The sequence below is a fragment of the Mizuhopecten yessoensis genome, unplaced genomic scaffold (assembly GCF_002113885.1).
Source record: "Mizuhopecten yessoensis strain PY_sf001 unplaced genomic scaffold, ASM211388v2 scaffold11123, whole genome shotgun sequence".
In the NCBI taxonomy this organism is placed as follows: domain Eukaryota; kingdom Metazoa; phylum Mollusca; class Bivalvia; order Pectinida; family Pectinidae; genus Mizuhopecten; species Mizuhopecten yessoensis.
Genome location: NW_018408891.1, coordinates 679,719 through 694,897, shown reverse-complemented (window position 1 = coordinate 694,897; position 15,179 = coordinate 679,719). Strand labels below are relative to the sequence as shown.

Genomic DNA, 15,179 nt, shown 5'->3' with positions numbered 1-15,179 from the left:
CCACAAGTTCATTTATTTATAATAGCAATACAGCAACTTCAGTGACACTATTTTGATGTAGAGCCTCGAGGTGGGCTGATCCGTCTGGTGAACAACTGTATAATTAACTGTAGGAGTATAGGATTCTGGTGATTGATAGAATCCTCCCCTACATTGAGAGTGTGACAGAGGAATATCTAACCCGAGAGGTGACTTTATGAGTTGTCTAACCTAAGGCTCTATTGCTCTGTTACAATCCTGTCATTTCAATAGTATGGTTGAAAACACAATATTTTTTCTGCATTTTAATCCCTTTTTTATATATTTGTAAATGACCTTTCTCGTAGAGAGCAGATTGTGACGTCATATCTGATTGTCCCCGTGGCGTCATATTAAAATACTTACCTTCTATCTGGCATACCCTAAAGGTGACAGATTAAGCATACCATATGTAGTAGCAGAGAAATCATAAATCAAGGGGATAATAGGAAAATCATTCCCTAGGGAGTAACGGAGAAAACTTAAAGCAATGGGGTGATAGGAAAATCATACCCTAGAAGGCGACAGAGAAATCATACTCTAGGGGATGTTAAAGAAATAATACCCTAGGTTTATGATTTCCCTGATACTCCATATGGTATGATTTATCTGTTAAATGATTTAATCATTAACAGGTAAAACTGCAGATATTTCGATATTTCTATAAATAGTGTGGGACAATTTAGCAATTATTCAAACCAAAGATCAGATTAATATTACCGAAGGGAACCGTTTATTTATCATTAAAGTCGTAATAGATTTAGCCTGCTCATAACGTTTACAGATAACTGGTATTACTTTCAACTTGTTATTTCTGGGAGTGTCGTAAGCAATTCTTCCAAAACGCAGTTTCCAAACCTAATCTCTTAAAGGTTGCCTGTCAAATAGGAAGTCACTCATCCACCACACACATAGTTTTACTACAAAGTCACAAAGCAACAGTCAGTTGGTACAGGTATCTCATTTGATGTCCAATGATGCAATATCCGACCTTACCAAATGATTAACATCAGGCCCGTATTCACAAAGCTGTTATCATACTCAAACTCAGATTATGTGTCCAAGCTATTTTTTTGGTTCCGGTCATCAATTTAAAAACATCTTGTCAATGAATTTGAAAGATTTTGAAGAAATTGGAAGTCAGATAAGATTGGCAATGTCTTCCCCTAACTGTTTGACCGTGTCCCATAATTTTACCAAGCGATAGGTAAGTTGCTTTGAGTACAATATCCGTGTTTGAGCTTAAGATCTGTTTTATGATTTCGGGCCCATATCACTGATATAAGCTAGGTTAAAATCTTTTAAGAAACTCGATGCATCTCTGAATATCCATTAACATTTTCTGTATTGATAGATATAAATTGTTATATATCTTCAAAACAAATCTCTTCACAGCAGCTGTGCAGTTAGGAAGAACAATGCAGAAAGCAATAAACTGTATGCATACTATTTCATTGGAGATATGATATGACGATGCTATTATACAACTATGGACTTCAAATGAGGTAAATCCATGAGTTATACACCTGGTCTGAACACTATTCGCCGAGGCTAAATACATATTATTGCAGTACAGATATGTTATTTGGATACTATCACATAATTATGGACGTTTGGTGAGGCTTATTCTTGATTTATGAACCTGGTCTTAACAATACTTACTGAGACCAAATACATATTATTGCAGTAGAGATACATGTAGGTTAAGACGATAAGATATAAAATCCCACATGAGATTTGTTTCTTCCTTCAGAACAATGCTCAGTGACATGCATTAGAGATGATAAGAATAGGAGTATGTGTTATTAAAGTACAGAGTATTAAATAATTCAACATATACGAAAACCTAAATTACGTTCTGGAATGCATCTATTATCAGTATTGACTATTTCTATTTTAGTCATTTTGATGATATCTTCGACAACCTGATAGCAAGACGTGTGTCCGTGAGCAGATGGCGATATTGATTAGCACATAACATTTCCACTACATTACACATGTCATGGGTATAAGATATCGTGTAACAACAGCTTGGCCAGACATTATATTGTCAGCAAGGTGTTTACAAAATGATAACCATACAGACAAGCACTACCATTGCATCAACAGACAGTACATGGGCATGTAACTGCGATGGTTACAGTAAAACGGCCTTTAAATACAGTAAAACTCGAATATGTTGAAGTCATCGTGACCAATTAAAAATATTCGACTTATCCGACGGTTCGACTCTACCGAGTTGTGTAGTGTCCACAATACATACTTTATATGCGATGGTAATTTACATTTGTTGGTATCATATAATACTGATTAAACAAATTATCAATATCTAGACTAGAACAGCCTTACAAGACATCACGTATATAACGCTTTCTTAAGTTCACTCTAGTAATAACAGGACGTAGTCATTACTTAAAGTATTTACACTGTTAAGGCAAGCATATGTTGGCATTAATACATGTATTGTGGAAAATTAATGTTTTTGTCAGCAATGCTTCTCATTAATACTGCATCAACCATTTGATCAATTATCAATTGCTTGTATACAATGTACGTGAATTACATTTAGCACGGGAAAAATAAAAACCGTAATAATCATCAAAATTCATCTGCGTTTCCTGACCAATGCAGATCACAACTTAACGTAAATATTTTGAAGGAAATGTTAAGACTATTTGCATCATTAACCGTTTGTAAATATGTTTTAATCTGTGATGATTATTTGGGCGATTTTGATGGGTATGATCACGTGATTATTCTAATTATTCAATCTGCCTTCTCCTTTCATTCTAGAATATTTTATTATTCATATCGTACACACAAAATTAATGTGGCAACAGGCAAAGCCTTTGAACGTCTACTCTTTTAAACTACACGTCACAGTGATATGTACACAACGCAGATCACCCTCATCCAGAATCAACGATACCTATAGAGAGGCACGTTTACTCCTCTGCCAATTTAGGAACGAGTCTGTATCATCTGACATGTTACTGTCCATGTCTTTAGAATATTCTTGGGTATTGGCTACCGACGCCTTGCTCTTTCTGTTTCCACGTCTAGTGTTAGTCATTGGGCTAGATGTGTAAACTTTGTCGTGTGGCGACGTCCATTTATAGCACGAGCAGGAACACACAGAAAGTGTGTCGTTAAATTCAGGACGCTCCTGTGCGTTTGATACTACACCACCGTTTCCGGTTATGACGTCACCATCAAGTCGCACTGCATTCTGGGCGGCAACAGCAGCCTCCATTTCATCCCGTCGTTCATCCTCGGTATTCATTGTCAGAAAACGAAGGATTAAAAGATTCATGGCGGCCGAGATAACTGTCAGACCGAAAAGAATGAAAAGAATGCTAAACGCGAAATAGTGAGGCTTTTCGTGGACCATGTAATCTTTCTGCAACGCTACAAAGTCACCAAATCCTATGGTTGTGAGTGTGATAAAACAATAGTAAAACGCGTCTATGTAGTTCCATCCCTCAACATGAGAAAAGGCCAAAGCGCCAGTAGTTATGATAATTGTCGACAGATTCATTGTCACAAAAATAAGATCTGTTTGTGAAACCTCCAGGTTTTTCAATCGGAAACATTTCTTGATTTGCTTTAGGACAAACGTCACAAATGTATTTAATCTCTCACCGACGCTTTGAAACATGATGATACACAATGGGATCCCTGCCAGCGCGTAAACCATACAGAAAAGCTTGCCTCCGATCGTCTTTGGTGTACTGTGGCCGTAACCTGCAGCAAAATAAACAAAACAATACAGATGTTGTGATGCCATGAATGAACTTATTAATTAAAACAAAAATGTGTATAAGGCTCTTTTATTTTTCTATTTTTCTATTTTTCTATTTCTTTTTTTTATCTAAGTGTTAATGTTTATTTTAAATATACTTACAGAGTACAACTTCGAGGAAGATATGTATTATATTACATTATCTTTCTACAGCATTTTTTTCATAAAGTTTAAAATAATCAAAGTTTGGGTACTACAAAAGTATGTTTTATAATAAATAATTAGACAGAAAACTTTAGCACACAGGAAACACCCAAAGGTACATTTTAATATATTGATAAAGACTAATATTTACTCTTTTTGTGTGGGACTGATATTTCTTCTCTTTGCATATATATATTAATAATCAGTAGATACAGGAATGTCTGAAAATGTCTAATATCATGCATATAATGGGTATGTGTGCGTACAACGCATGTGAGTATGGTGAAGTCATATTAATTATGTTTATACATGGACATGGGTGTTTTTGACATGGACATGGGTTATACAGTATGTGCGGTTATATATAATTTAGTGCAGAATTGTTTTCCAACATAAAGATATATACCGTATGTGATGAAGATGGATATGTGTTCTATTTTTACACGAGACAGCAATGAATTGTTGAGACATATATATGTAAGACACATGGATGGATGCGTATATGTGGGTAATAAAATGTTGAAATGTTCACAATCGGCAGCTGTTCGTGTACCTACGTCATACTTAGTAATAAGAGACCAATTACGGCGTGACGTCACCTGTAGACGGGTCCTATTCGCCTGATGGAAATGGTAGCCATAAAAATAACCAGTGCTATAATGTTGAAAGTACATAAATGTAACAGTGATTTTGCAAAATGAACTATAAAAAGACGTATTTGAATCGCTAATTAATCGCAGGAAAACGACAGTAAATCTGCATTATATATAATTCGCGAAAAATGAATTGGATTTCTATGCTGTTGTTTCCGTACTTATTCGAGGGGAGGGGATGAGGGGATGTGGAGCGGGGGGAGTCACTGCTTGCGTTTCTGTGTTTCACACTACGTATACTTTAGTTATGTCTCCGGTTACGCATATGTTTCGGGTTATGAAAGAAGTTGTTTCAGATAATTGTAAAAAAATTGTCCATGCTGGTAAATATGCATTGAGATCCATACATCACATCAACTGTCTCACTCACTGGTTGTGATATATGAACCTCTGAACAGTATGTTTCAGGTTTTGTATTTCTTGGCAAACGTTTGTCTCAGGGAATTTATATGTATGTTTCATGTTATTTATAGTACAGGTTAATTATGTTTCAGATCATGTATGAGTATTTTTCATGTTATTTATGTTTCACGTTAAATGTGTTAAGGATTGTGTATTTTTGGAATTTAAACGAGTATGTTTAAGGTTATATTTTATATATATTAACGGCTATGTGAGAATTGCAGGTTATAAGATCTTCGGTCGATTTTTCAAAGAATAATTTCATTTATATTCAAAACGATAGAGAAGATTTTAAAAACACCTTGTATAGAAATGCATGCTCAGATAATTGGATTTGCCAGAACATTGTTGTTTCTATACCTCTAGGGGTATCATGCTGTAACGTGTATATATCCAGCAAATAATGAATATTTTTTTCAAAGGTACAAGGGAAATCATCTATGATTGCGTTATGCAAACATTGCTTACATATTTAATTACGCACATACAGATTAACAAGCGCTTTCCGTGACTGATCTACAGTCTAACCATGATTGATATGTTTGTCTATTATACCAATCTTTATGTTCTCTACTGCTTATGTCCTAGATCTAGGTTAGCCTAGTTCCCGGAAGTAATTAACTGTTGGAATCAACGTATGTCCTTCTGAAAACATGTATAATTTGCGAGTTCTCTGGATAACCATCTCATATCTAAGGCAATCTATAATAAAGGTCAATATTTTAAAAAGCTGTTTAATTAGTAAATAATCACCCAAGGATTTCTCCTGAATCTAAACGAAGCATTGGATTGCCAACATCATAAGTTACGTACGTAAGTGTATATGCTTACACTGTACAACATGATACAGTACATACAACAGTAAAACGTATAGAGTAGAACTTACATATTACACAAAGTGTAGTACATTTAACCCAAAATATATAACGATGTACATATAACAAAACAGATAACTAAGTATGTAAAACAAAGTATGTATAACATAGTATCTATAACTTAGTATATATACCAAAGCACTTACAGCAAAATACATGCATGTACGTAACAGTATATGTAGCAAAATACAAATACCACTTCTACATGAAATTATAACAAAACAAGCACATATACAGGTACCACAATATATAACAAATTACAAATCATTTATGTGTTTATATAACATTTTGTACATGTACAAATTATATAGTAAATATAACAAAGTACAAATGGTATCGGTGTATATATAATATTGTACACATAACAAAGTACACACGATATATCTACGTATTATATTGTACACATAACAAAGTACACACAATATATCTACGTATTATATTGTACATGTACACATAATAAAGTACATGTAACAAAGAGCAAATAGTGTCTGTATATATAACATTGTACAGAAATTAAAATCGTATAACAAAGTATAAATTATATCTATATATAACATAGTACATATAATAAAGTACATATAACAAAGTTCAAATACTATATGTATATATGTTATAACCTTATACATATTACAAAGTACTTATACCATCTGCACATTTAACACTGTACACATATCAAAATACATATAGCAAAGCATAAATTATATCCATATATATAACATAGTACATACAACAAAGTACAAATAATATTTCTATTTATTACAATTTTTGCCAGTGAAATATCGGATTCTATCAACTTGATTAAACTGATATCTTTCACACTGTGACAAATATCAAAAGTGATATTTTCACAGTGCGAAAATATCACATTTTGGTATTGACCAATCATAACGGTATCTTTTATTCGCTGCATTCAAAGGCAACGAATTTTTGTTCAGATTCAAATGAAGCGACGGTAGAATAAGTTGTTGTTATGGTAAATGTTTGATACACACACTTAAGTATTTACATAAATATACAATTAATAACATTTGTATAAGCAATCCTACCAACAAATAGCAGAAAACGTCGGAATTGCATTGAGTATCCCATTCAAAATGGCGCGTATCCTTGTTGTCAAGCGTGAAGTCATTAGAATATGGCGCTAATTATACGCTTCTGATTCCCGCTCTTTTTAATGCATTACATTTTTCATGTGTTATGCTTAAATATGTAATAAATAGAAAATGTAATGGTGTCTTCCGAAATAACGAATATATTTCAAGAGTGTGGTTAGTATTTAAATATTAGCCACACTCGTGAAATATGTTTGTTATTACTGAAGACACCATTAAATATCCTCTATATATTACATTGTACGCATGCCAAAAATAAAAATAAAATTTAACATTGTATACATAATAAAGTACATACAATGATAAAGCAGTTATACCATAGCATGCATAACGTACATATGACACTGTCTATATACATTTGTACATGTACCATGACATATATAAAATTGTACATAATGCATAATATATATACCAAAGTACATAAAATATAGGATTCATATAGTGTAAAATAGTGTAAGCTGTTAAAAATAGTAATTAAACCTAGCATATAATCTTTCTCGCAATATTTTAATGTTTTCTTTAACAAACAAAAAACACTTTGTTTCTGTACATGTAGAAACAAAGTACATATAACAAAGGGCATTTGAAAATTCATAAAATATTGAACACACCATCTAGTGAGTGTACCATAATAATGTAACATAATTCAAATAAAACGGTACATACAGCATTGCAATATAACATTTCATATAACATAGTTGTTACATGTATAACATATCACATACAACCTGTAACATAAGTACATATATCCAAATACATAATAACATATCACATACAACCTGTATGTGATATGTTATTATGTATTTGGATGTATGTACTTATGTTACAGGTGGTATGTGATATGTTATTATGAATTTGGATATATGTACTTATGTTACAGGTGGTATGTGATATGTTATTATGTATTTGGATATATGTACTTTTGTTACAGGCTGTATGTGAAATGTTATTATGTATTTGGATGTATGTACTTATGTTACAGGTTACATATGTGATATGTTATCACATACAACCTGTAACAAAAGTACATATACCAAAATACATAATAACATTTAACATACAGCCTGTAACACATGTACATATATCCAAATACATAATAACATATCACATACAACATGTAACAAAGTACATAGATCCAAATACATAATAACATATCACATGCAACATGTAACAAAGTACATAGATCCAAATACATAATAACATATCACATATGTAACCTGTAACATAAGTACATACATCCAAATACATAATAACATATCACATGTACACATCACATACTAAATACAATAGAGTATAATTAACATTACACATTCAACACAGTACATACATTGTAGTACATATACCATATAGAGTACACACGTTATACTTATAATAAAGTAAATAAAACAAAATACATAAACATTCAGCAAACATAAAGCTGGACATTTTATAAAATAAAATAATACACGTAGTATCGTACAGATAAAAATACTCACCTATTACTGCCACTACAACCAAGGAAAAGTATAGAGCTCCTCCGAACTTCCACTGGATAACTTCCTGATAAGGACGAGACCAGATGACATTGTGTTGAATGCTATTAAAATCCTCGTCTGAAATGTTGTATTTAGTGAGTATCTCGTCTTCCTCCGCAAATAGACGCCTCCGGTTTTCGAGTTCGTACTCAGACTCCAGGGCGTCAAACACAGCCGCCCCGATCAGGAGGGAAGTAAAGGTACACACGATCAGGGAGAGAGTCCGAACGTTCTGTCGCTTCATGTTTCATACATGTATACTTCAAACTGTTAAAAGTTCAATCCAGAATAATATAATATACACCATCCATCATCTACGGTTTTCTTACAACGAAAGTATTACCACTATTTCTTTGTTTACGATGCCGATGTATTAATGTAGATTGTAAGGCGATGACAGTATCGCCAGCAACAGGACCGGCATGATTCCTCTCAGTACAACACTGTTAATTCTCTGCTATTTTTGACGAGCACAGCTGCTGCTCCGTTTTTAGGCCCCACGATGCAGTAAAGCGCCCACTGATGAATACATCCTCGACAGGTTTTGCGTGTTAATGGCGAACTCTATATACAACGCTAACACAAGCCTCAGTTCGTCGATACGGGAGATGTTCCCTTTCATACCGTCGGCTACTAAATGATAACAATTTTACAGCACTCGATTTGTGTTGTAATCTGTACGGACCTTTTAATGGCCATGCAATTAACGCGCTCGCTTTTAATAATCTCTGTGACCTCGTTTTCGACGTGCTCAGTGCATGTGTACAAATAACAGTTTTTATCACAAATTGGATTTTGTGAGATCTACTGCCTTAGAAAACACCGCAGGTCAATACATTTATATAAAATACACATATCTTGTTATATACAAAGTAATCATACCACAATCAGTTTATATCAACGGAATCCTTTTAGGGGTCTTATCCATAACATCAGCGCACTACCTTCGATGTGGTAGAACAAAACTTTCATTTTGATGCTTTCCAGTGAGCGAGTTGGTGTCTATTACCAAATAATATAGATATATATAAGTGGATCTGACGGGCTTGTAATCCTTATATTCGCCATTTGAGGCGATGTTTGTGCGCTCCTGTAGCCAATGTATACGGCGAGGCAACACTACTTACACGCCCTATACGATCGATGTAGGGAAGACTACACATAACTACATCACTCCGCGGTCCGCCTCGCCCGTACTTAGCTTTCACTAACAAACAGCCTCTGTCATAAACTCCTACGGGCTCGCCAATCACGCGTGTCCGCGGTGAGTTTGTGTCATGGTTCATTGGCCGTAACTGTTAGTAGCTATGATGCCTTTTCGGAAAGTTAATTGTCGACAAAATTATCTCGTATCGGCTAATTGATTAATTACAGACATTTTTGGGTGATGAAATCAGTAAACCGTTTGATCTTAACGCATACTTTATTTTAACGTAATTAAGCACCGAACGTATTAGGAGTGCCGTTGCTATGATGTTTAAGAACCTAGACTGACCGTATCTGTGATAGTTTGCATACGTTTATAATTGCTCAACCTAAAATAAAATATGCATGTCCTGGATTTCGAAATGATTAGATGATATACAAAAACAACTTGCGTTTTCATTTAATAATGGTATTTAATTCAAAAGCTTGACTTACTGATTGTTAAGAACAGAAAGCTCGACCAGCTGGGCCCCGAGTACTGTTTTAATATCCATTGGACAGATACCGTTGGTATTGGGTTTTAAATAATTTCGTTCTTTTTTATTATAATGGTATTTTCAACGCCTGTTTATTACATTTTAGAACAGTTTACAAATGTTACCAGGGTGATACAGCTCCTTTTTTGTAAATGGAATCCCTCGGTACACATGAAGTACTTGAAGGTGTATGAAATTGCAATAATTATAACTATTTCATGTTATATGAAATCGTTTACTTTATAGTCAGAAAATAACATGGTTCAGCTCTGTCAATCGGTTGAAAGATAACCCGAGTTACCTCCAGTACAAAACAGCGCAGTGAGGATACAACGGAGAACCAGTTTAATATTCAGGGTAATACCGATTTATCTCCCTTTTTAATTCATTGAAATTCCAGATCAGGCAAGTGAAATTGGTCATGCAGAATCTATGAATTTTTCTAATCCCACCCTCCCTTCCCACAATTTGAGAGTGGATACTGCTGTGGTTGATTTCTATTTCAGTTTGTGGTGGATACCTGCTGTTCTGGAGGGGAGGCTGGATTCGCAACATCAGATGATCTCACTTCGTCACGGCTGTAGTACTAGTTCAGGTGACACGCTTTAAGTCACTCAATGTCGTACAGTATAACGGACGCGGCGTCGCGCGGCATAACCGTTCAGTTTACCTTACTAGTTAATTAAATATGCGTTTTACCGTTGTGATACCAGGGTTTAATGCAAATTTATTCATATACGTAATTGGTGAATTCAAAACAATGACTCAGTGAACGTGTCATGTGACTTTGAACAATTGGTGTTTATGGAGTGACGTGCCTCCATACTTGTGTTGTGTTGAGACTAGTGGTTTTCTAGCTCAAAAATTGGTGTTTTACTTGTGTGTATAGAATATTAGAAGATTGATGGGTCTGCCCGTGGCGACTCACAATTACATATATAGATTAAAATAAGGATTTCAACTACAGCCGAGGCCACAAATATGCCAGAACCAATATTAAAATATTAATGAAATCTATATTTGGTGTATTTTATTTTTTCTACAATAATATAGTAAAGTGACAAAATTGAACTATTTCATTGATTGATTTATTGAAATATATATTGATTTGTTACTCCATTACGTTTGTATATAACAAATCATACTCTATTCGTTGGTATATCCATTTCATTAAGTGGTTATACATAACACGAAATACCGTTATCTAAAATATTCAATTCATGATGCCAAGCATTCAAAAACAAATGGTAAAAGAACCACTAGCAGAACAAATTATATATAAATATTATTTATGTTAAACAATATTTAAATACACCTGTAACGCTTGCTGAAGAGCATTTTAGGTAACTACTGCATTGAGTGAAATCGTGCACTAAATGTTTGACCAATTTACTTGGTAGCAAAGTAAACATATCACATAATTGCAACTAACCGGAACCAATTAAACACCAAAGACCCGACAAAACATCTGAAAACGAGGCACTCAACTATATGGCACCTACAATGTACGTAGGTTTAGGAGCAATGGTCACGGCTAGTCCTGCTCTGTCCACTGATTGTCGTAAGAGGCGACCAATGAGGGGCCACTGCAGAATCGGGGTTATTTGTGTGTCTGCTGCTAAAGTGGCCACTTAGAAACCAAAGTAGATCCGCTGCCACATTGCAACATTGGGATCTATATGTTTTCATCTCTCATTTCCCCACTCTTTTCTCTAGGCCATGTGCCCATAGGGACCCGTCGGGGGTTTTCATCTCTCACTTCCCTACTCTTTTGTCTAGGCCATGTGCCCATAGGGACCCGTCGGGGGTTTTCATCTCTCACTTCCCCACTTTTTTCTCTAGGCCATATGCCCATAGGGACCCGTCGGGGGTTTTCATCTCTCACTTCCCCACTCTTTTCTCTAGACCATGTGCCCATAGGGACCCGTCGGGGGTTTTCCTCTCTCACTTCCCCACTCTTTTCTCTAGGCCATGCGCCCATAGGGACCCGTCGGGGGTGTTCATCTCTCACTTCCCCACTTTTTTCTCTAGGCCATATGCCCATAGGGACCCGTCGGGGGTTTTCCTCTCTCACTTCCCCACTCTTTTCTCTAGGCAATGTGCCCATAAGTACCCGTCGGGGGTTTTCATCTGTGTCTTTTACTGGGGTTACATTGAAGAAACCAAAATACATCTCATGCCCGTTTTGAAAATAGGGATATATTTCTCATTCTCCCTCATTTGCTTGCACCCTCTTCTAAGCGGTGTATACCTAGGCATCAGTCTCCAGAAGACATGATCTGGTGCAAGGACGTTAAACCACAGACACCAAATCAACCACATGAACAAGGTTGTCTTCTGTCAATTAATATTTATTTTTTTAGAAAAATACGTGTCGTAGAGTAATTACGGTATGGACCATGTTCCTGTTGCCAATGACTTGTTGTTCAGATGACTCTATAGTGTTGCCCTCTTGGGCTTCAGTTCGGGTTAAAAAAAAAACATTTCCGGCAAAAGGTATTAACCATTTAGTTTTTTACCAGAGTTTCTGTTTTGTGGCAAAAGAATAATCTCGAGATTGAAAGTCATTAATCGTGAACATGAAAGTCGCTGCAAACAAATCTTTTATCATGAAAGGATATCAATGTCATGACCAGGGATAAGGTCATTGTGGCGATGAATGATTCCTCCGATATGACACATTCTCCTTATATATAGGACTCACGACACCATATCTGCCAACCCAAAAAAGCATTTAGTTGTGTGTAGTGCCTGTAGACTTGTTCCTAAAATAACAAAACTTCTGAATTGTTTTTAGGAATTTCTAAAAAAACTTTCTAAATCAGTTTTAGTTAAGGGTGAAATTTATCTATCATAATTGAGAAAGTAGAATGTGTATGATTAAGTATGAAAAAATAATATCTTCAATTAAAACAGATTTTTTTTAATGTTCCTCTAGAAGATTTAAGATAGTGAAAATGTCAAATTTAAGAGACAGTGGTTCATCGCAGCAACATACTGTGATATATTTCGTGTAGTGGATACTAAGTTGAACATGTCATGTATTACGATTAAATCCTAATAAAGCATATTCTGGAACATATATTTTCCACAAAAAACAAAAACAAAAAGAGTAATGCGCGTGCATGTCCGCGTACGTTATTACATTGACAGCTAGGTAACAATGGACTCGCTTCACTGAAATTGCCTTGAATTGTTGATGTTATTATACGCTTTCTAAATAACAGACTATGACCGTAAAAACATTTTCCCATTAATTGTTTTTATACCCTTTACAGTTCAAAGTACGGTAGCACCCATCCGTATTAAAATATATTTTTGTCGATGTAGAAAGCAAACTAAATATTTAAAGGTCAATATGACCACTTAAGGTGACAGAAATAAAAAAAAAATCCATGTGTATTGCGTGTACAAAAGTCTATATAATCCATTTCTGATGTTTAAAAAATGCCACTGTGGCTTGCAACAGACAATTCATGTTTAAACGAGCATTTCGATTCAGGCTAAATTTCAGCTATAAGGTCAACCTATACTCTTTAGAGAAGGCCACGTCTATGATTGTTTATTACGTTCTCTAACCAAACGTTGAACGACATGCGTATAACTAGAGCATGTTGTCTGCAAATCTGCCCACGGGTTTACTCTAGCTACTGGACTTGTGCCGCCCACGGGTTTACTCTAGCTACTAGACTTGTGCCGCCCACGGGTTTACTCTAGCTACTGGACTTGTGCCGTTTTGTATATTACGTTTTTAATTTCCGCAACAAAGACGTATTGGTGTTTTATGTGTAACAAAGGAATATAAGCATTTAACAATAAACGATGCTATACATTTTTATGTCATTGTGTCTGGTAAATCTAAAAAACACACCCCAAGAAAGTCTTTCATTGAACAGTTATCTCACACATATTGAGATTTTCGGAGCAATAGGTTTGATGTTTTTGGAATAAGCTGTTTCTTAATGAGGAAAAGGTACCTACTTCCTTTGTATTTGTAGAGATTCAAACTAAGCTTTTAACACAGTTCGATCGTTTTTTAGGCTTGTGCCTTGATGTTCATTTCATTAGATAATAGCATGCGTACCGTCAGATCGATTCCGCCATACTTAGTAACCTTCCTCCCTTAGGTATTGATGTCTGAAAGGGGATTACATAACGTATATGTGGTTGAGTGGCTATCCCTGGCCTTGGTTTTGATTGACATTATCTGTCTTTTATCTATATAAATATATGTACATCTACTGCTTGAGAATATATTGCCATATTGTAAAGACCAGAATGGGTACCGAACTCATCGTCAATGGCGCATTTAACCAGACTTACTGTCAGATTACCAGCTTCCGGTTTACAATATCCGTCGTGAAATACCAGCTTCCGGTTTACGATATCGTGCCGAAATACCAGCCTCCGGTTTACAATATCGATCGCGGAATAACAATGTCCTTAACCTTTTATACTTAAAATTTTATATTCATCGTTTTATTCTTCTAAACAAGTATCTTCATGAAAATAGTAAAAAAAACATATAAATTTCGTGCAATATTTGTACGTTTTCCGCTTAGCCCTCGGAATATATTCACAAATGAGATAAACCGTAAGAATATGACAAAACTAATTTTAATAGCTGAGTGAGTTGAAAGAAAATACAATTCACACCGTCAACATAAAAAAGACACAAAACACCACAGTGTAAAGACACAGGAACCGAACCTTTTCGATAGAGTGGGACAAATATACTTCAAATTCAACACACAAGGCCATACTATACCAGAGTGTCAAAACACAAGGACAGAATATACCACAGTGTCAACACACAAGGACAGAATATACCAAAGTGTCAACTCACAAGGACATGATATACCACAGTGTCAACTCACAAGGACAGAATATACCACAGTGTCAACACACAAGGCAATACTATACCACAGTGTCAACACACAAGGACAGAATATACCACAGTGTCAACACACAAGGACA

General features: G+C 35.1%; 1 protein-coding gene across 1 annotated transcript; it reads right to left on the bottom strand.

Moving 5' to 3' along the window:
• Positions 1-11,216, bottom strand: LOC110466187 (two pore potassium channel protein sup-9-like). The gene is made up of 2 exons (XM_021522545.1): positions 8,482-11,216; positions 1-3,762 (listed from the first exon to the last, which is right to left on the bottom strand). Exons 1-2 carry the CDS (start codon positions 8,762-8,764, stop codon positions 2,948-2,950), a joined length of 1,098 nt encoding a protein of 365 aa, XP_021378220.1. The 5' UTR covers positions 8,765-11,216; the 3' UTR covers positions 1-2,947.
• Between the last annotated feature and the right edge of the window lie 3,963 nt (positions 11,217-15,179).

What these genes read in the sequence shown, in the direction of transcription:
- LOC110466187 (XM_021522545.1), bottom strand. Translation starts at nt 8,764, where the DNA reads ATGAAGCGACAGAACGTTCGGACTCTCTCCCTGATCGTGTGTACCTTT. An exon ending in GGTTGTAGTGGCAGTAATAG is followed by an intron (nt 3,763 to 8,481) that starts GTGAGTATTTTT and finishes ATTTTGCTGCAG; the next exon opens with GTTACGGCCACAGTACACCA.